This window comes from Lampris incognitus, chromosome 21, assembly GCF_029633865.1.
Source record: "Lampris incognitus isolate fLamInc1 chromosome 21, fLamInc1.hap2, whole genome shotgun sequence".
In the NCBI taxonomy this organism is placed as follows: Eukaryota; Metazoa; Chordata; class Actinopteri; order Lampriformes; family Lampridae; genus Lampris; species Lampris incognitus.
Genome location: NC_079231.1, coordinates 15,691,878 through 15,714,013, shown reverse-complemented (window position 1 = coordinate 15,714,013; position 22,136 = coordinate 15,691,878). Strand labels below are relative to the sequence as shown.

Genomic DNA, 22,136 nt, shown 5'->3' with positions numbered 1-22,136 from the left:
AACAATTTTGTGTTTTCCATGAAAAGTCACACTTATTCACCACCATATGTTGTGAAATGAATAGAAAATAGAGTCAAGACATTGACAAGGTTAGAAATAATGATTTGTATTTGAAATAAGATTTTTTTTACATCAAACTTTGCTTTCGTCAAAGAATCCTCCATTTGCAGCAATTACAGCATTGCAGACCTTTGGCATTCTAGCTGTTAATTTGTTGAGGTAATCTGGAGAAATTGCACCCCACGCTTCCAGAAGCAGCTCCCACAAGTTGGATTGGTTGGATGGGCACTTCTTTGAGCAGATTGAGTTTCTGGAGCATCACATTTGTGGGGTCAATTAAACGCTCAAAATGGCCAGAAAAAGAGAACTTTCATCTGAAACTCGACAGTCTATTCTTGTTCTTAGAAATGAAGGCTATTCCATGCGAGAAATTGCTAAGAAATTGAAGATTTCCTACACCGGTGTGTACTACTCCCTTCAGAGGACAGCACAAACAGGCTCTAACCAGAGTAGAAAAAGAAGTGGGAGGCCGCGTTGCACAACTGAGCAAGAAGATAAGTACATTAGAGTCTCTAGTTTGAGAAACAGACGCCTCACAGGTCCCCAACTGGCATCTTCATTAAATAGTACCTGTTAGAGCCTGTTTGTGCTGTCCTCTGAAGGGAGTAGTACACACCGGTGTAGGAAATCTTCAATTTCTTAGCAATTTCTCGCATGGAATAGCCTTCATTTCTAAGAACAAGAATAGACTGTCGAGTTTCAGATGAAAGTTCTCTTTTTCTGGCCATTTTGAGCGTTTAATTGACCCCACAAATGTGATGCTCCAGAAACTCAATCTGCTCAAAGAAGTGCCCATCCAACCAATCCAACTTGTGGGAGCTGCTTCTGGAAGCGTGGGGTGCAATTTCTCCAGATTACCTCAACAAATTAACAGCTAGAATGCCAAAGGTCTGCAATGCTGTAATTGCTGCAAATGGAGGATTCTTTGACGAAAGCAAAGTTTGATGTAAAAAAAATCTTATTTCAAATACAAATCATTATTTCTAACCTTGTCAATGTCTTGACTCTATTTTCTATTCATTTCAAAACATATGGTGGTGAATAAGTGTGACTTTTCATGGAAAACACAAAATTGTTTGGGTGATCCCAAACTTTTGAACGGTAGTGTATATGGGATTTTCCATTAAAATATTAAGCTATTTGATAAAAAAATTTGTTTTTCTGGAAAAAGGAAGGAAATAAAATGCATAATATCTTAGTTACATACACTGCAAAATGGTGAAAGGGCAAAGCAAGTGGGGGGGGAAGGAAATCAGACTAATGACAATAATCATGTCAGTATGGGGGAACTCAATATGACTTTGTACGTGTTTATGAGTTTGTCTTTTATGTAACAAACAACGTAGTACATGAAAATATAGTGCGTAATAAAATGCAGGCTATGTCTCATACACGCCACAAAAACACGCATAAACTACATGTGACTTTGTTTTATGAGATAAACATTTCAGGTTTAACACGTTTAATATAACAGGAGTGTTCTCACATCGCTGGCTGGTGAACCTACTTTCGTGAACGATACACCACTTCTGGTGAGTTGTTTTCAAAATAAAAGCATTTCTGTATGCGAAGTCAATCATGCACATTGGCCTTGCCACTCCCTGTTTTTTTTGTGTGTGATAAATCATGTAGAAACTTATCCCATACAAAAAATAGCGGAACGTGATTGAAATAGATTACGGATCCAATTATCCACAGTTACATTATGCTTCGGTGTTCTTATGTGATTTTGAATAGTCACTTTTAATGCATATTTAGTTGAATCATTCATAAAGTACACTTAGTGCTGTTTGGTGCTCATTAGTGGGTTGCACGCTTTGGAAATGCGCAAGCGTCCAGTTCCATAAGTCTAACCATTTGTGAATATGTCATGCTATCAACATATGTTCATCCCTGTAATATTTATTTGGATCCATAACAGGGGCTTTGGTCAGTTTCTACAATCTATTGCTTTGGTCACTTACACCCACTGAGCTCCACTCACCCCACCAGACTGCTGCGGCGTTCGTATCATGTTAGAGGTCACTGACCTCAGATGCAGCCCTCAGCTGCTAACAGTCACACAACCTTGTCATTTATACAGCAGATGATTGGCACCTCCTTGGGCAAAACAGTGACATTACTCCATGGAGACTTTGTGGGGTGCCCCCTGTCATGGACTGAGTTGAACGTGCTAACACGGCTGAAATGGTCAGACACTTGTGAACATTTGGCAGCCTCTTTTATGGTTTTTGGGTGAATCCGCCTGCGTGGTGCATTATACTGTGGAGCGCTTCCACTCTTTTGCAAAAGAAACAAGTCCAAAGCAAGAGAAGCTAAAGAGCTATTCTATTCTACTCTATTCTACTCTTCTCTACTCTTCTATTCTCATTTCATCTTAACTACATTTGCAAACATGCATGTTTTCGTGAACAAAAAAACTCAACAGACCTGTTACTCCATTTACATTTTATTGCATGCGAGGGTCTAAGGACAGGATGTTGTGTTGCTGTAAAGCCCTTGGAGGCAAATTTGTAATCTGTTATATTGGGCTTTTCAAATAAAATTGACTTGACTTGGTGTCACTGACACCCACAGATCCAACTTCCTGTAGTTTCCTTTATGGACCAGCAGAGTGTATTGTTCTGCAGGACCCTGTGGATGCGTTGCACGGCTCTAGTATCTCCTCACGGAGGCAAACGAGAGGCCTGGTCAAGAGCTAATTAGGCAGGAGGGAAAATAGAGATGTATGAAGAAATTCATACAAGTCCCCCTTCCTATATGAAATCACTACTGCATAAACAGCGTTCAAATGCCGGTTTAAGGAGAGAAACCTCGTGGCTTCACCACAGCGGTGCATGCAATTCAACTTACTTTGACCGTTATGTTAAATGTACCTCTTTAAGTACATTTTCTGGTTGCATTGATGTGGTTTTATGTACACCCCTATTCAGATGTGTGTTTTTCTTTTTGTGTCTTTGATGCAAAGCCAGAATCTTGCAATTTCTCTGTTTATCCATTTTAACAACAGCTAACTGTAGAAGCTAAGGCAGGGCCTGAGTCAACAGGTAGACAGAGCCATTAATGGTGCCAGTAACCACACCTAATCCTAATACACCGGTTTATATTTGTCTGTGGTTCCATGCAACAGAGGGATAAATGTTTCAGCCTCAACCAATGACCTGCAGACTTCTGGCCTGGCAAGGCTTCTCTTGTTATCCAACCTTTCTTTCAACCATAGAAGCCTGGACTATCCATAGAGGGGGCTTAGGTTTAGCATGCACCAGTTGCGCATCTTTCCATTTCAATGCAGTAGTCTATTTTGGTATTGGAATCAAGTACACAGAAAGAACAAGTAAACCCTCCCCCGTGTCCTTCCAATAGACTCTAAATAACTATCAGATTGACATTACTAGCAGAACAGTTGCTTCATATTCAACTAAAGCAAAAGCCAAAATACAAGCTAAAGCAGGTTGCGTTGTTTTCCGATAATCTTTGTGTCGCATTTTGTTCTGCGGTTGAGGGAGCTGTCATACGATAGTCCCTGGACACAGGCCTGTTGCACTGCTGTTCATTCAGAGATGGCGGCCAACAGATCAATACAACAGCGAGCTTGGCGGTAACCCACTTCTCAGTAGCCCGGTTTCCAATGCATGCTGAAACAGAGCTTCACTTTGTACAGCTGCTGTCATAGTTTCAGGTACTTGTTGTTGGCAGGGATGATTTGTCTGTTTCGGCAAACTAGTCCTTTCAGTTGAACAAAAAAACAGCTGCTTGTCCATGTTTTTTTTTCTTTTGGATTTTCCCCCCTTTCTCTCCCCAATTTTACCCAGCCAATTACCCCACTCTTCCGAGCCGTCCCAGTCGCTGCTCAACCCCCTCTGCCAAGCCAGGGAGGGCTGTAGACTACCACATGCCTCCTCCCGATACATGTGGAGTCACCAGCCGCTTCTTTTCACCTGACAGTGAGGAGTTTCGCCAAGGGGATGTAGCGCATGGGAGGATCACGCTAATCCCCCCAGCCCCCCCCCCCCCGAACAGGTGCCCTGACCGACCAGAGGAGGCACTAGTGCAGCGACCAGGACACATACCTTCATCCGGTTTCCCACCCGCAGTCACGGCCAATTGTGTCTGTAGGGACGCCCGACCAAGCCCGAGGTAACGCAGGGATTCGAACCGGAGATCCCCGTGTTGGCAGGCTATAGAATAGACCGCTACGCAACCCAGACGCCCCTCTTGTCCATGTTTTAAGTAACCTGAGCTTGATCTTATCAACTCCACTGACTTCTGATGTAAAACAACGACGTTCATGTTCGGGTAAGTTGTTGGACCTTCGTCAAAAAATGCACGGTCCAAGCAGTGCAACTCAAGCCAAATCAGTCAAATAAAGCAGCATATACGTAGCTTAAGAACAGTATGTGATGCTACACACTTGGAAAAAGAAGCTGAGACGTTGACACCTGTTTGCCAAAATATGTTCCCCAGCAAGGACCGCGCCACAACAATGTGAGTTTACAGGTGTAATGAGGAGAGGACGTATTGGATGAAGGGGATGAATGATGGAAGTGAGGGTGAAGGTGGAGTTGGAGGTTTTCTGATTAGGCTGGTCTGGGACATCCTGACATACGGAGATTCAGGGTCAGGGTCCTGTCTCAGGTGATGGGTTTCCCGAGCCGACTATGGACCCCAGATGGTGCTTGAAAAGAAGAGAGAAGAAAGGGAGGGAAGCGGGGAAGAAAGATGTGACGAAGGATGGGTAGAGCGAGGGTTGAGGGGATAAAGGGATGTGAACAGGGATGGGTAGGGTGAGGGATGAGGGGATGAATGGATTTAAAGAGGGATGGGTAGAGTGAGGGAAGAGGGGATGAATGGACGTAAAGAGGGATAGGTAGGGTGAGGGATGAGGGGATGAATGGATTTAAAGAGGGATGGGTAGGGTGAGGGATGAATGGATGTGAAGAGGGGTGGGTAGGGCGAGGGATGAGGGGATGAGGGGATGAATGGACGTAAAGAGGGATGGGTAGAGTGAGGGTTGAGGGGATAAAGGGATGTGAAGAGGGATGGGTAGGGTGAGGGATGAGGGGATGAATGGACGTAAAGAGGGATGGGTAGGGTGAAGGATGAAGGGATGAATGGATGTGAAGAGGGGTGGGTAGGGCGAGGTATGAGGGGATGAATGGACGTAAAGAGGGATGGGTAGGGTGAAGGATGAAGGGATGAATGGATGTGAAGAGGGATAGGTAGGGTGAGGGATGAGGGGATGAATGGACGTAAAGAGGGATGGGTAGGGTGAAGGATGAAGGGATGAATGGATGTGAAGAGGGATAGGTAGGGTGAGGGATGAATGGATGTGAAGAGGGGTGGGTAGGGCGAGGTATGAGGGGATGAATGATGTGAAGAGGGATGGGTAGGGCGAGGGATGAGGGGATGAATGGATGTGAAGAGGAGTGGGTAGGGCGAGGGATGAGTTAGGAAGGTGAATGCAAGCGAGTGAGGGATTGGGCAGGTGGCGGTCAAGAGAACGGAGACAAAGGGTTTCCGGATGGGCTGACCAGGTATAAGTAGGCTTGCAGGGTGATCAGAGGCATGGTTGAGTCGTGGTCCTGCACCCGAACCCTTACCATCATTTGGTAGCATCGGGCCAGTGCCGGCTCCGGTCCTGTTCTGTTGACAAAGAACGATTCCTTAACCTCAAATATGACGTTATTCCCAGCACAAACTGGACCGACATTCCCGGTTTCCAGTATGAGTTGGTCTTCCTTCCATTCTCTGACTCCTGATGTGTTGCGTCTGCGTCTCGGTTCTGCCGAGTCTCACATTTGGAGAGCCACGTTATAGTTTTCTACACCAGACTGGAATAACGCTCTGCAGAAGCTGCAGTGTTCTTAACACCGGCCGTCAAGCTATTCTTTGCACAGTATCGTGCAAACCGCAACCCGATGTGGAACGTGCACAGCGGAAAAGAAGTCTCTGGATCCCCTCGCTCGTTTTTGTTTTGTTTGTTTGTTTTTTTCCCCCCCTCCTTTTTCTCCCCAGTTGTATCCGGCCAGTTACCCCACTCTTACGAGCCGTCCCGGTCGCTGTTCCACCCCCTCTGCCGATCCGGGGAGGGCTGCAAACTACCAAATGCCTCCTCCCATACATGTGGAGTCACCAGCCGCTTCTTTTCACCTGACAGTGAGGAGTTTCGCCAGGGGGACGTAGTGTGTGGGATGATCACGCTATCCCCCCTGAACAGGCGCCCCGATCGACCAGAGGAGGTGTTAGTGCAGCGACCAGGACACATACCCACATCCGGCTTCCCACCAGCAGACACTGTGTTTGTAGGGACGCCGGAGGTAACACGGGGAATCGAACCGGAGATCCCCGTGTTGGTAGGCAATGGAATAGACCGCTACACCACCCGGACGCCCGCAGTGTTTGTATGTTTGTTTTTCCAACACCTTCCCAATCTGTTTTGCTGTTTGTGTGTCCAACTTCAGGATGGACTCTGTGCACGTGCTTCCTGTGTTTTACTTCGTGTTTCTGTTTTCACGTGGAGGCGTTCACAGCTGTTTCTACACCTTCTTCCCCTCCAATCTACCTTCCTCCTCTTCCTCTTCTTTGCCATCCATTACTCTTTCCAACCTCCATTATAGCCCCTATCCTTCCTTCCCTCCCACATTTCTGTCATTCTTTCTTCTTCCTATACCGTCTTTATCTCCTCCTTCTCCTCCTCACTTCTTTCCATGCCTCTTCTCACTCTCTCCTTTCATCCCTCCCTTCCTTCTTCTTCGTATATTTCGGGTCCTTCCTTTTCTCATCTCCACTCCATCCTCACCCATTCCCCGTTTCACACTCTTCCTCGCTCCCTTCCCTTCCTTCCTTCGATCCTGTTTCCTGCGTCCTCGCTTGCTCGTTCCCTCTTTTGTGCCTCTGCCCCCCCCCCCACTCTTATATTCCAGTGGGACACAGGGAGAGAGAGAGAGAGAGAGAGAGAGAGAGAGAGAGAGAGAGAGAGAGAGAGAGAGAGAGAGAGAGAGAGAGAGAGCGAGAGAGAAACTGCAGTCACGGCTGTTCAGTTGCTGGGACGGAGCAGGTCCGTGCACACACAGATGACATTTTGAACCCTGGCGAAAACAGCTGTGGCCTTGACTTCCACACGAACAATACACGCCGCGAACAGCACAAGAAAAGATCTGCTATAGGTTTCAGCCATTCACCCCTGCATCAACGAGCCTGTGTGTGTGTTCTTTCCATGATGTGTGTGCGTGCGCGCGCACGTGTGTGTGTGTGTGCACAGTGCAGTATGTGTGTGTCGGCTGGTGTATGTGTTAGTTTGTGTGAATACTGTATGCGTGTGTGCCTGTGTGTCTATATAGTGTGTGTGTGTGTGTCCATGAATGTGTGTGTGTCGGCTGGTGTATGTGTTAGCTTGTGTGAATACTGTATGTGTGTGTGCCTGTGTGTCTATATAGTGTGTGTGTGTGTGTCCATGAATGTGTGTGTGTCGGCTGGTGTATGTGTTAGCTTGTGTGAATACTGTATGCGTGTGTGCCTGTGTGTCTATATAGTGTGTGTGTGTGTGTCCATGAATGTGTGTGTCGGCTGGTGTATGTGTTAGCTTGTGTGAATACTGTATGCGTGTGCCTGCGTGTGTCTATATATATATACAAATTTGTGCTTGCGGGCGCGCACCATGTTTTTACTGTCTCTCATGTTGCAGACGTGCCCACAGTAAACAGAGGGCAGGGGACGGGGCCGTTAGTGAGTCTTAGTGAGTCCTTGTTTCTCGACTCATTTGCTCATGGTATCTGCAATGCAGCTGAAAGTGACAGTTTTGTTTGTACTGGCAGGTCCAGCACAGCCAGGCTGCGAGTGGCAGTTTGTGGCTCGGCAGAACGTCTCGCGTGCAAACAGTGCACACCGAGTCTGACAAAAACTGTGGCTTCCGTGGAAATTCGGAGCTGTGTGTGTGTGTGTGTGTGTGTGTGTGTGTGTGTGTGTGTGTGTGTGTGTGTGTGTGTGTGTGTGTGGACACCATTTAGGCTAAAGCTAGGGTTGTATGTGTGTGTGTTGGGAGGGGGTGAAGTAGCGTGTGTGGGGAAAACAAAAAAGCAAGCAAGTACGCAACCTCATGACATTCGGTTAGTTGCTGTATGACCCTGTTTACACTGGGTTTTAAAATGCATTTCGGGCGATCGGATCACAAGTGGACAGCGAGACACATGGCCGTTTACACCTGTGTCTATCATGCGTCTCCAAATGCGTCCTGCTGACCACTTGTGATCAGATTTAATTACTCCGGAGAAGAAGAAGAAGATTTCCTGTTACGTCCTTGTCGGGGACGCATCAGGACGCATTAGCGTTTACACAGCAAAAGATATGTGGTCAGATGCGTCCCAGACCACTTCAGCAAGTGGTTTGAGTGACCGGTTCACAAAACGTTTTGGTGGTCCTTTACACTTGTATTTAGCGCTATCCACTTGCGATCCGATCGCAAAACAAACAAACAAAACGCATTTTAAAACCAAGTGTAAACGGGGTCAGACGTATACATCAACATACAGCAAGAGAAAAGTACAGGCAGGCGCCGTAATCGGACTGAGCAGAGACCCGTTCAAAGTCACCAGGGAAGCAACAGCTAGATATAAACTGGTAATCCCACCGCGACTGATACTGTATAAATCGACGGGATTGACGGTTAAAGCACCGCAAAACTGCCAAGAGAGCGGACTGTGCGGGTTTTAGAGACCCATCAAGAGTGCAGATTCAAAATCAGTATAACAACAGAAGGAAAAATAGGAGCGCTGACTGGACAGCCTTTACTGCATTTTGCATCGACAAAATACATGCAAAGATATAAAACATACACACAAACGCGCACAACCCCCCCCCCCCCACACACACACACACACACACATTCTTCTCCATCATCGTGTTATGTGACGGCTTTCAATTCAGCCTGTTTCTGGGCAGCTGCTGAAAGTGAGCTGACATTGTTTACTTCAGATGAAACATAAGGTAGGGTGCAGCAGCGCCTTGCACCTTTAATGTGTTAGACGTTAAGCAGGCAGCGCAGGGGGCTGAAACGTCACGGGAAACCCTGATCAGAAGCAACAGCGGTTGGAAGGGCTCAGCCGGAGCAAACCAGGTTGAGCATGGTAGCCCTGATAATAAGCTTGTGTGAATAGTGTGCGTGCGTGCGCGTGCGTGTCACGCAGACAGTAAACCACCGTTTGACAAGGTGATGCAGATTCAGCAACAGGGACACCCCCCCTCTCGACTCCCTCCGTCTCTACTCCCCCCCCCCCTTGGTGTATACAGTCAGAAACCACTGCAGTATTTCCAACTCTATTTAAAAACCGTCATGAGCCGGGAGGGTACCTCGTCTCGCACCCGTATCCCATATTTGTCCCTTCCCTCCCTCCCCTCTCTCTCTGCAACCCCCCTCCTACCCCCTCCCCTCCCCGGTCGACGTCGACCGGCGGTGCTCTGACGGTGTGGGAGCCACGTGCCTGCGTGACGGCAGGTCGCTCTCTCCTCGCGCCCGACGCCGCTGTCGTCGACGTCGTCATCACCTCCTCGAGCGCAGGTGAGAGCCGGTCGGTGAGCACGGGGAGCAGCACGCGCGTCACGCCTGCCGAAACGGACCAGGGCACCCCTCATCATCATCATCATCATCAGCCTCCTCCTCATCTTCAGCAGCAGCGGCGGCGGCAAGGTGAGGTGGTGTGCCGGAGAGGAAGAGAGGGACACCACAGCAGCGGAGGAGAGCGGACGAGAGGAGGAGAGGGGGGGGAAAACAGACGGAGAGAGAGGAGAGCAGCAGCAGCTTGGCGCATCGGATCTTATGGATTATTGAATACTGTAGGCCTCCGCACGGATAAAGAAATATCCAAACACTCTTCTTAAGACGCGAGGAAAACGAAGGACCTGCGGACACATCCGCTCCATGATCTGGCTCCGTGGCCCGGGCGCCAAGCGCTTATTTCTGACTATTTCTCAACCTCAGTTGGAGCAGGAGGATTTGCTTGGTGTGTGTGTGTGTGTGTGTGCGCGCGCGCGCATGCACGCGTTTGCAATACCCTTGCGTGTTGGCCAGCGTGTTCGTGCGTGCGTGCGTGGATGAGTGAGTGGATGAGTGTGTGTATGTGTGTGTGTGTTTGGAAAGGAGCCCCCGCTGCAGTGCTTGCTGTACCCGTTATGGGGATGCCACCGGCTTGCTAACGGACTCGCCACAGCCTCTATCTCTCTATAACCCCCCCCCGCCACCACCACCCTGCAAGCCCCCTTCCACTAACAACCCCCCTCCCCCGCCCCCCCCAGAAAAAAAACACACACAGACACTGACATCTCAGCAGCCTGTCGTCCCCACTAATATGCAATGGTTTTTTGTGCAGAAACCTCCAGCTGCCGCGTACCGCCGACTCCACGCTAGCGCCGCCGCATGCCTGTCAGCCGCTGCCGCACCGCTCTCCGCGCCGCGCGGCAGAAGACGACGCGATCCAGAGAGGAGCGTTTGGGGGCTCTTGACGACGCGGCGGCCGGGCGGCAGCAACAGCAGCGACGACACCTCTCCCGCCGCTAATAAAGAGCGCCATCAGCCGCAGCCGCAGCCGCAAGAGGGGACCTCGGTGAAAAACGCTGCAGCGCTTGCCTTTCTCCTGCCGCGCAACGAGGAGGACGACGCGGAGTACGTGCGGCTACTCGTCTCCGAGCTCGTTGAGGGACCGGCTGAGCAGCCGGGTGAGGAGCCGGGGATCCTGCTCTTGTTCCTGTCTATGGTGCAGATAGTTGGGCCCAAATACCACCGAACTGAGTCCAACAGCTGGCAGGGTCTGCTGGCATGCAAACAGGGTGCCGGCTTAGCCCCCATGCGGTGGGTGAATTTTAGGCTGCCGCATCCGGAGCGCCTCTCGTCCCCCATCACCACCTCCTCCTGCTGCTCCTCCTGCTCCTCCTCCTCCCCCGTCTCGGCCAAATCCATGCGGTTTATTTGGAACAACATTTTCAGCAAAGGATCGCATATGCTGCAGTGTCTTTGTGGCAGGAGCCTCAAGAAAAACAAGAACCCAACTGGTGAGTTTGTTGACAGTAAGAGGGAGAGAGAGACGTGTGCGAGTGTGCGTGCGCGTGTGTCTGTATGTGTATGTGTGTGTGTGTGTGTTGTCCCCCCCAGCCCCCGCTGCTGCTTGCTGCGCTCTGCAATCGCAGTTGTGCAAGCCAGTGAGCGCACTGGAAGGGGGGTGGGGGGTGGGGGGTGAACAGTAGAAGAAAGCAAAGACGAGGGGCTAGATAACTTATGCACACTGATACGCTGTACTGTGGATTTGGATTATATATACGTGTGTGTGTGTGTGCATTCGTGCGTGTGTGCGTGCGTGCGCGTACCCGTGTGCTCGAGTGCGTCTTGTGTATGCCGGATCTGCTGCAGGAAATCGAGAATAACGCAGCACGCGGAGCCACAGCAGGCCCACGAAACCTGCGCGATTTACCATCACGTGCCATTATTTAGAGTTCCACTGTGGCTTCTAACTTTATGAGGCGACACGCCCACTCCACCAGCCCCCCCTTATCCCCCCACCAGCCCCCCCTAGCTGTGCTTCACGTCATGTCCCGAGATCCTAATCAGTATTCGTGAAAGCAAGTGACACCCCCTGCCAGAGTCCGAGGTACTAAAACTAAACCGCCAGAAGGAAACACAGCAGAGGCCGCGCACGTGGGGATCCTTCACTGACAGTGAGTGGGCGAGGACCGACACTGAGGACTCTGTGCCAAGTTAACGTGAGGACCTACGTCCCGGTGAGGTCCCACGTCCCAGTGAGGTCCCGGTGAGCGCTGCTGTCAACAAGGTGATGTTCCACATACACTAGTTTCATGTGGATTGTCCTTGTTGTTAGTGGGCAACACTGCGACTTGCCATTGCACCAGGAAGTTGCCTTTTGTGTCCTCATCCTCATCCTCAGTGTTTGGAGGGGAACAAACTTTTTGAGGCCAGTCGGACGGGCTGCAACACCAGCTCACAGCATGCTGCTAATGATTTCTGGCCGGACTGCAGGTTTGTCAAACTGTCGCCTAGATGTATTTCAACGTCCACTGTAGAAACGTCCAGTGGGACTCTGTTATGGCTGTGCACACGTAACTCAACCTCATTTAGGAAACTACCCCCATGTAGTAGGAACGTATATCTCATTGCACCTGGGTCCCCTGTCGTTAGCCAGTAGGCCTTTCTTGCTGAAGCGTCAGCTAGTATTGTCTGCTGTGTGACGACTTCAGGCCTTGACTTATTGTGGTATTACGCATTAGTTCCCCTGCTAAATCTGGAGTTCGGGGTCATGGGGGCTGCAGCGCATCCCTACAGGACGGAACAGGGCAAAACATAGGGAAAGACCCCTGACGGGTCACCATGCAGTCCATTTATGGCAACTAATAATATGACCATTTGTTGACCCCAATGGGGAGATGTCCTTTTTATTGGGGGTTAGGGGTCGGAGGGTGAGTGGGGTGGGGGATCTACCGAGAAGAGAAGGGTTGACCATGAAGGCCTTAGCACAACAGGTTTCTCTCTTTCTTTCTATCCTTATGGGTTTAAGTCCAGGCACACTTTTGCATTCAGCCCAGAGGGGGGGGGGCATGCAGCACAGAAGAAGAGCCGGGAGAGCAGTGGTCATCGGTCGTTGGTCAAGGATAGACGACAATGTCTGCAGTTGTGGCTTTTTCCAATGGTGATGATGACGGTGACGACGATGGTGGTGATGATGTCAACAGCACACTGCTTCATCACTTTTTATTCCCCGGAGCCCTGGCAGCCATTTCTGTTTCAGCTGGATTGAGTACTTACGAAGCACTGGCCCCCCAGATTGTAGTTGACGTGTAAAAAAAAAGAGGCAAAAGGTACGCAAAAGCTCAGCACCACAGACAGTTCCCCTACTGTATTTACAGCCTCAGTCCCCCCCCCCTCCCTTCCTCTATCTCTCCCCTTGCGTCTCTCGTCCATCCTTTCTCCTTGTTTCATTCTCTCTCTCTCTCTCTCTCTCTCTCTCTCTCTCTCTCTCTCTCACTCACACACTTTGTCATCCCCTGTGCTGCGGGGCATTATAACCACTCTAAAGCGCGCGGACACCCCCAGATTGACAGGCAGCCAGGGAGCGAGGGCAAATCCGGAGAGTTTCTGGAGCAAACAGCGAAGCCTCCGACTGACTCATTCTGCCACCGGAATCAAATCGAACCTCTCGTTGTCTCACGCCAAATTAATCCGATCAAGGGCCACGGCGGGCTGGAGGCTATACCCCAGCAGGTACTTATCGTCCCGGGCTGTAAATATATCCCAGAAAGGACGCCGGTCCGTCGTTGTGTAACTTCTCAAAGACACCCCTTTCCCAACCACATTCACACTCATGCCCAAATTCAAAGCCTCTAGTTCACCTAATCTGCACGTGTTGAGGAAACCGGAGTACCCTGCAACCAAACATGCAAACCCCACATCCTGTATGAGGTTGCAGGGATCGAACCCGGGACTCGGCGGTGCGGCTGCAACTTTGTTGTGTCTTTTTAACGTTGAGGGTCTGCGCGATCCGACTGCGCGGTGATCTGACGAAGAGCCAGATTCGTTTGCGTCTCCTCTCCTCGGTAAGTCCCTCTCTTTGAAGGAACTGCTTCTGTGAGATAAATAAGAACATCGCGGGGGTGATTCTTTGACAGCGCTTTGTTCTTCTAGTTAAAATGTTTGTGCGTCTCAGAGCCTCTCTTGGAGAAAGTTGCTGGTCGGTTGTCATCGCAACATGACAAAGTACTCCCCCTCAGAATGAATTACACAACGGAGGAGCACCTAAGGTCATCAGTTTGTCCCTCTTTCTAAATATCCCTTGAAGAGCACATCAGCAATCATCAGTGGTCAATGGAAATAGAAATAAACCGAACAAGAGAGAGAGAGAGAGAGAGAGAGAGAGAGAGAGAGAGAGAGAGAGAGAGAGAGAGAGAGAGAGAGAGAGAGAGCAAGAGAGAGAGCAAGAGAGAGAGCAAGAGAGAGAGCAAGAGAGAGATCTGTTAGGTGATGACCTAATGAAAGACTAACCCAAGGTCCAACCTGGCCCAAATCCCACCTACCCCCCAACCACAACACACACTTACAACTAAAATGTAAAATGCAAGTAGGCACATGGTTTCAGGAGAAACTGTTAAATTCTGGCTGACAGTATCCGGCCCACAGACACTGCACGAGAGTAGAACGGACATCGAATGGTTTGCTGTGGTCATTTGAGTCTTCAAAAGAAAATGGCGATTGTTCATGCTACACCACTGCTCGTTTGGTCGTTACTGCAAACAGTCCGCGACTTACAAAAGAAACAGTCCGCGACTTGCCGCAAGTTGGTTTATACGGAAGTTAGCCCGCTACGATGATCACAGTTCTCTGCAACAGCAGCGGTTCAAATAAAAATGGCCGCTGCTCTGACCATGCTTGATTTGAATGGGAATGTTCGTTCTACTAATTCAATTTCTATGAGTTGGCCCTATGGTAGAAATCAACCCACATTAAAAAGCTCACATCATGCTTTTTGGGTTTTCCCATTTCCTTTAGTTTGGTATCTGGGAGGTACATGTACAACGTCTGCAGAGTTACACACCGCAAAGTCCACGCCAAAGGGAGTTATTCTCTCTGACAGAAAACACTGCATGAAACGCCTCGTTTGTAGTCCAGGGTTTTCTTCCGTTACTTATCTACGTCACTATGTAACACATTTCCATAATGCCCACCCAATGGCTGGTTTGGGACGCCCTCAAACAAAGGCGGGAGGAATCAAAGGAAGCTTGGTAGAGCGGAAGCCGGGACTTTGGTTAGCGCGTAGTGTCAAGAAGATGCTATTTTCTTCAGCACACAGGCAAAGTATGTTTCAAAGTAAGGCAAAATGAAGAATCTGTGCTTAAAATGTATTTTTACCACTATTCCTTAGCAATACATCCCCAACCTTTAATTGTCTCCATTTTACCAAGGACTGCTACCTGAACCGGGCACAGTTAAATGCTGGATTTTCGATTTGTTTGCCTTTCCTAAATAAGAAAGCATAAGACAACATTACGTTCAAGTTCAACTTAATGATCATATATATTTAGAATACAATGAAATTCATGTGCTCCGGCTCTCCCTGCCTCAACACAAGGGACACAAGGACAAAGGACATATTGCCCCCCCCCCAAAAAAAATCACTACAGATCTACATAGACTATGTACACATGAATTCATACATTATATAAACAATATACAGTACATGATAACGCAACAATGTAAGGGGCGTCAGCTGTTTAGCTACTTGACCGTCTTAGGAGAGAGATCTCTCCGCTATTGCTTCCCCTGAGATTTCTTCCTACTTTTTTCTCCCTGTTAAAGGTTTTTTTTAGGGAGTTGTTCCTTATCCGATGCGAGGGTCTAAGGACAGGATGTTGTGTTGCTGTAAAGCCCATTGAGCCAAATTTGTAATATTGGGCTATACAATTAAAAATTGACTTGACTTGACTGCCTGTTGAAAGAAACTATAACTGATATGGGTGTTGTGTGATTCGATGCTCTAGTAATGTTTTTTAGATGGAAGGAGGGAGAACAGAACATGAGTGGTGTGGCTGGTGTCCTTAATGATGTTTAAGGCTTCGCTTTTGCAGTGAGTGGTGTAACTATTATGAAGTTGTGGTAGTTCCATGCCAATGATTTTTGCTGCTGTCTTTACAGTCCTTTGCAGCAGTCTGCAGTCCTGAGCAGTCAGGTTGCCAAACCACACTGTGATACAGCCTGTCAACACACTCTCCATGGTACTATGATAAAAGTTCATAAGAGTTTTGGTACTCATACCAAAACTCTTGAGATGCCTCAGAAAATACACTCTCTGCTGTGCCTTCTTCAACATGTAATTGGCGTTGACAGACCATGTGAGGGTGTCTGTGATGTGTAAACAGAGAAATCTAAGTGTCCACAAGTTCAACAGATGATCCATTGATGGAAATAGGAATGTGATTTTCTCTGATATTTGTAAAGTCAACAATGATTTCTTTTCTTACTGACATTTACAGAGAGGTTGTTATCATGGCACTATAAGGTTAAATCTTCCACTTCCCTCCTGTAGGCCCTCTTATCACTGTTGCTTACTGGTCCAATCACTGTGCTGTCATCTACGAATTTAATGATGTTGTTGTCATATTTGGCAACACAGCCGTGTGTAAACAGACTGTACAATAGGGGACTGAGACAGCGGCCCTGAGGTGCGCCAGTCCTAAGAACAAATGTGGATGAGTATGTTTTATCCATTCTCACAGTCTAGGGCCTACCTGTCAGGAAATCAAATAGCCAATTACAGATAGAGTTGCCCAGACCAAGACCCCTGAGTTTCAACACCAGTTTGGATGCTACAGCAATTGTATTAAAAGCAGAGCTGTAATAAATAAACAACATTCTGACATAGGTATTTTTCTTTTCATGGTGTACTAAAGCAGTATGCACAGTAAGTGAGATAGCATCATCTACAGATCTGGTGGAACAGTAGGCAAACTGTAAAGGGTCAAGGGTAGCAGGAATATTACATTTTATATATGATATTACCAATCTTTCCAGGCACTTCATAATAACAGAGGTCAAAGCAACAGGTCGGTAATCATTAAGGCAAGAGACAGTGGTTTTCTTAGGTATGGGCACAATGGCACAATGGTGGTTTTCTTAAAACACAGTGGAACCACACAAAATGATAGAGATAGGTTAAAAATGTCAGTAATAACCTGAGATAGCTGAGTGTAACATGCCTTGAGGACACAGGAAAGGATGCCGTTTGGGCCAGCAGCTTTACGAGCCTTAACCCTTTTAAAAGTTTTTACTCACATCAGCCTCTGTCACCTATAGATTGACTTCATCGGGTGCTGCTGTCACTGGGTCCACGTTGTGCACTTCAAAGTGGGCATAAAAGTTGTTAAGCTCATCCAGGAGAGAGGAAGAGGTGTTGACAGCCACACAGGGTTTAGATTTTTAGTCTGTAATCGCCTGCAGCCCCCTCCACATGCACCGTGAGTCACAGCCACTAGTCATTTTCCAGTTTGTCCCTATATTGTCTTTTAGCAGCTTTGACGGCTCTCCTTAAGTCGTACCTGGATTTTTTATTTATTTATTTTTAGCATTCCTTGTCCCCCGATTTAAATGGAGTGGTACGTTTCCTCAACCTCAGGTGAATGTCACTGTTAATCCAGGGCTTCTGGCTGGGGTAGGAATGAATAGCTCAGAATCTAACATACTTCAAGTTTTCAAAGTATTTGTGCAAGATAGGTTTTGTGCAACAAAAGTAACATATAACACGAAAACAAACAACAAAGCGAGAGTAGCTTGTAGTAGGTCACCATAGCATGGCGCCATCTTCGATCTCATTATATGATTGGTTAGGTGCAGGAACACTGGATACAGTTTCTTTTTTTGGGCCAACAACAGCCATATGGCAATGTGTTATTTTGTTCACACCACTTTACAGGACTCTTTCCTCAACAGAGCCTAGAATGAAGCTGGATTTTCGGCTAGGCTGGTGCTAAAAGATGGGGCTATTCCATCTGTAAAGGGCCGTCTTGAGGAGTCAGAAGCACAAGCTGTACATAACATATCTCAGAAATGTTTTTCTTGTCAGACCAAATGGCTTGTGATACAGTTTCAGTGCAGACAATAGGCGTATAAAATGAAGCTAAAGTTACAATAAGCTGTGCACCGAACAGTAAGATGTAAGCCTTCATTTCAACCATATCTGCTCAAAATTGTGGGGTTATTTTCACAACCGCCAAGGACAAATGTCACCAACCCCCAAACATAATTTTTTTCAATTAATAAGCAACCAACTATAATTTTTACAGCAAGTCAGCATTTTAGCGCATTTCCCACACAAACACCGATTGGCATACATAGAAACAATTTACAATTTCATTTAACAGACGCTTTTATCCAAAGCAACATACATCTGAGAGTTAATACAACACAAGCATGGATCTAGTCAGGAGGTGACAACGCAAGTAAGTGCCCAAAAAAACTAGGTTCAAGTCCAATAGGACATAGGTGTCAACAGGCAGTGCACAAAGGCAATGCATAGCGTAAATAGAAGCCTTTTTATATATATATATATATATATACCATCAAGTGTGGAGGTGTTCGAGAAAGAGCTGGGTCTTTAGCTTCTTCTTAAAGATGGAGAGGGACTCAGCAGATCCAATGGAGTTTGGTAACTTGTTCCACCACCGGGGAACTACAGATGAGAAGAGTATGGCTAGTGACTTAGGGCCCCGTTGAGGCGGAAGTGCCAGGTGCCTTTCATTGGCAGAGCGTAGTGAGCAGGACTGAGTGTAGACCTGAATGAGGGAGTTCAGGTAGGCAGGGATCGTTTTTGTTGCTGTTTTGTAAGTGAGCAGTAAGGTTTTGAATTTGATGGGAGCAGCAACTGGAAGCCAGCGAAGGGATATGAACAGCGGGGCAACATGTGCTGTTTTGGGTTGGTTGAAGACCAGATGTGCCGCCACGTTCTGGATCATTTGCAGAGGTTTGAAAGTGTATGCAGGGAGACCTGCCAGTAAGGAGTTGCAGTAGACAATGTGTGATATAACAAGAGCCTGTACCAGTAGGTGTGCTGCATGCTCAGACAGGTAGGGTCTAATTTTGCTGATGTACAGGGCAAATCGGCACAACAAAGCAATCGAGGCCACGTGAACCTTAAAGGTTAGTTGGTCATCAATCATGACACCCAGGTTTCGGGCAGACTTTGTGGATATGAGTTGGGTTAAGCCGAGCTAGATATTGATCTATTGTTGTGTGGTTGGACTGGCTGGGATGACAAGGAGCTCGGTCTTAGATAGGTTAAGCTGAAGGTGGCATTCTTTCATCCATGCAGAGATATCAGCAAGGCATGACGATATCCATGCTGAGACTGTGAGGTCATTTGGTGGGAATGATAGGAAAAGCTGGGTATCATCAACATAGCAATGGTGTGAAAAACCATGGGAGCGGATGATTGCGCCAAGTGAGGTGGTGTATATTGAGAAGAGGAGGGGACCGAGCACTGACCCTTGAGGTACCCCTGTGGATAAGCTGTGCGGTTTGGACACTTCTCCCCTCCAAGATACTCTAAAAGATCTCCCCAAGAGGTAAGACTTGAACCAGCAGAGGGCAGATCCTGAGATACCAAGCTCAGTGAGTGTGGAGAGGAGGATTTGGTGGTTAACTGTGTCAAAGGCAGCTGACAGATCTAGCAGCAATAAAGCTGAGGACTGACCAGCAGCTCTAGCCAATGCAGTGATTCCATAACTGACAGGAGTGCGGTCTCGGTAGAGTGACCCTACTTAAAGCCAAACTGATGTGGATCACACAGATTGTTCTCAGAAAGGAATTCAGACACTTGGTTAAAGACCGTGCGCTCAGGTATTTTTAAAAGGGTAGAAGTGAAACCAGTCTGTAGTTTTCAAACTAGGCTGGGTTGAGTAGGGTTTTTCAGCAGCAGGGTGACCCGAGCTTGCTTAAATGCAGTGGGGAACACACCTGCTTAAAGCGAGGAGTTGATGATGTGTGTGACTGCAAGTTTAAGTGCAGGGGAAATGGTCTGTAGAAGGTTGGATGGTATTGGGTCCAGCGGACAGGTAGTGTGACGGGAGTCCAGCAGAAGCATGGACACTTCCTCCCTGGTCATGGGGGAGAATGAGGTGAATGAGGCACTGTAGCTGGCAGTGGCAGACAGAGTTGATCAGGCTCAGAGAACTGGTTACTGATGGAAGAAGCCTTATCAGTAAAGTACGAGTGAGCAGAGTGGAGGTCGGAGGGGGAGGCGGATTGAGGAGTGAGTTAAAAGCAAAAAACATTTTTCGAGCATCAGTGGTGCCACAGAACTTGTTCTGATAGAAAGTAGTCTTAGCTGTTTTTAAGCTGGAGGAGAATGACGCTTGGAGACACCGATAGTCACTGAGGTCAGTGGGCTCTCAGGTTTTATGCCATTTTCTCTCGGCTGTTCTTTGCTCTCTGATGACCTCAGTGAGCCATGGAATAGGGGGGCATTACAAGCAGGTTTAGATGCTAGAGGGCAGAGACTGTTAAGAGAGGAGGCTAGTGAGGAAAAGAGTGTGTCTGTAGCCTTGTTGACAGGGGGTGAAGAGAATTCATTACGAGGAGGCATGAAAGCCAAGACCTCATTGAAGAGCTGGGTCAGTGTAAGGGACCAGAAGTTTCGACGGAAGGAGGCCCTTTGTGGAGGAATGTGAGGATGTTCCAGTAAGGAGGCCGTAAATTGAATAAATAAGTGGTCTGACAGATGTAGGGGGGTGACGGTCAGATTTGCTGTGGAGCAGTTCCGAGTCAAGATCAGATCAAGAGTATTGCCCACTTTGTGTGTGCTAGGGATGGGGACCTGTCTGAGGTCAAAGGAGGACAGAAGCGACAGGAAGTCAGTCACTTGGATTTTTTCAGTAAGGCTACTCATGTCTCCCATGACAATCAGTGGTGTGTCATCGTCAGGAATGGCTGAGAGTAACATGTCTAGTTCGACTACAAAGTTCCACAGTTGACACCCTGGTGGGCGGTACATGACAAACATAAATAGCTTAATAGGAGCAGTAACAATGATTGCATGGCATTCAATTCTTATTATACGGCTTGTGAATGAAAGACTAAATCCACTGTTATGTCACACAATAAGCAGGTAATGAGCGTAATATTTACCAGAGACGTCCTGCTGATATCTTTGTTGCTGCGTATGTTCGTGCTGTCCACTCTCATATTCCAGATCGTATTCGGCCTTGAAAATGTGCGGATGGATTTGAGAAGTTCCTATTTCCAATCATGAATGAGAAATTATGTTACTTAGTAGGTTTATAGTAGTTTGCTTACGGAACCTCCTACACTGGTGTATCGAACTCTGTTTCCATGTCGAGATGGATTTCCCGCTAGCCAAATGAAAGAGTTCACATGGAAACAGGTTAGCTAATGGTTAAGGGAAGTGTTAGGTTAAGCTTTGGGTTAGGTTGAGGTTAGGGTTAGGTTGAGGTTAATCAAGTGTGCCAGAGTTGTATCAAACCCTGGCTAGGGGATAACAGATCTTGACAAAGTTCGATACAACACCAGCCAGAGGTGGTGCTGACACTGAGTACAACCCATTGGCAGGCTTCCGGAAGTTGGCAAATCACAACAAAGCAGTGGGCTGTTAGGGAGGGGGACCTTAAATAAAATTGTTTGTTGACAGAGGATGAACTGAGGGGCTGCATGTAACATAAATAAGGATTTTTTTGAAGCCTGAATCATGCAAAGCTACTCTGGAGGAGCTCCAGAATAAAAATATAGCGCTGGAATGAACACGATATGACCTCTTTAAATCCCTCTTCGATTGCTGTCCTGTCTTGTCTTCTGCTGTCTCATGTCGACAAAACACACCCGACAGGGTTCAGAAAGACCTTCCAATTCTTAATAAAATGTCATAGCTTTCACATTTAGAACCACCTCAGTAGGCACTATCAAACCCGAGCGTCTGGACCCGAGCGTCTGGAGCGAGCAGCGTTGAACATCAGCGACCAGTTGAGCACAAGATCCACAAAAAGCGTCTCCATTCAGCGGTTATCTTTAAAAAACAATAAAACAACCTTAACACTAAAACAAGCTTGTGTATCGACAACATAGTACAGCTTCACATGTCTGATGATGTTTACTGACACAGCACCTTAAGGTTTTTCCTCACCGTCACTGAAGAAATAGAAACAGAAATAGAAACAGAAACACACTGTGTAAGCTCCCGATACAGATTCAGCAACAACAACAGGGCACAATGGAAAAGACCTCGGTAAAGACTGCCAGTTCCGTACTGGAAAACCCAGCCAAGCCCCGGTTAAGACCCCGTTTAGCACTGTGGCAGAAATCAAACGAAAGATCTTTCTACCAGTCAACAGTGAGCGTCGACAAGTTCCTGTGCTACCTTTAGTTTTAATTAGAGGGATGTCAGCCACACACGTACCCTAGTCCTTTTTATTGCAGTGAAGAGAGACATGGCAGATGTGACAGCTTAACAGGGGCCCAGATTAAAGAGCTGTGTGGCTGCACGTCAAGCCAGCCGGCTAGAGACTCTCATAGGTGACGATGCTAA

At 47.6% G+C, this 22,136-nt stretch overlaps 1 protein-coding gene across 1 annotated transcript in view; it reads left to right on the top strand.

Annotated features, from left to right (window-relative positions):
* The first annotated feature begins 11,000 nt into the window (after window positions 1-11,000).
* The window catches only part of LOC130131482 (fibroblast growth factor 14-like), a 57,656-nt gene continuing 46,520 nt past the window's right edge, over window positions 11,001-22,136 (top strand). Inside the window, exon 1 of the mRNA XM_056301172.1 lies at window positions 11,001-11,100. Within this exon, the coding sequence (XP_056157147.1) occupies window positions 11,007-11,100 (94 nt within the window). The 5' untranslated portion in view covers window positions 11,001-11,006. The remainder of the gene's footprint in view (window positions 11,101-22,136) is intronic.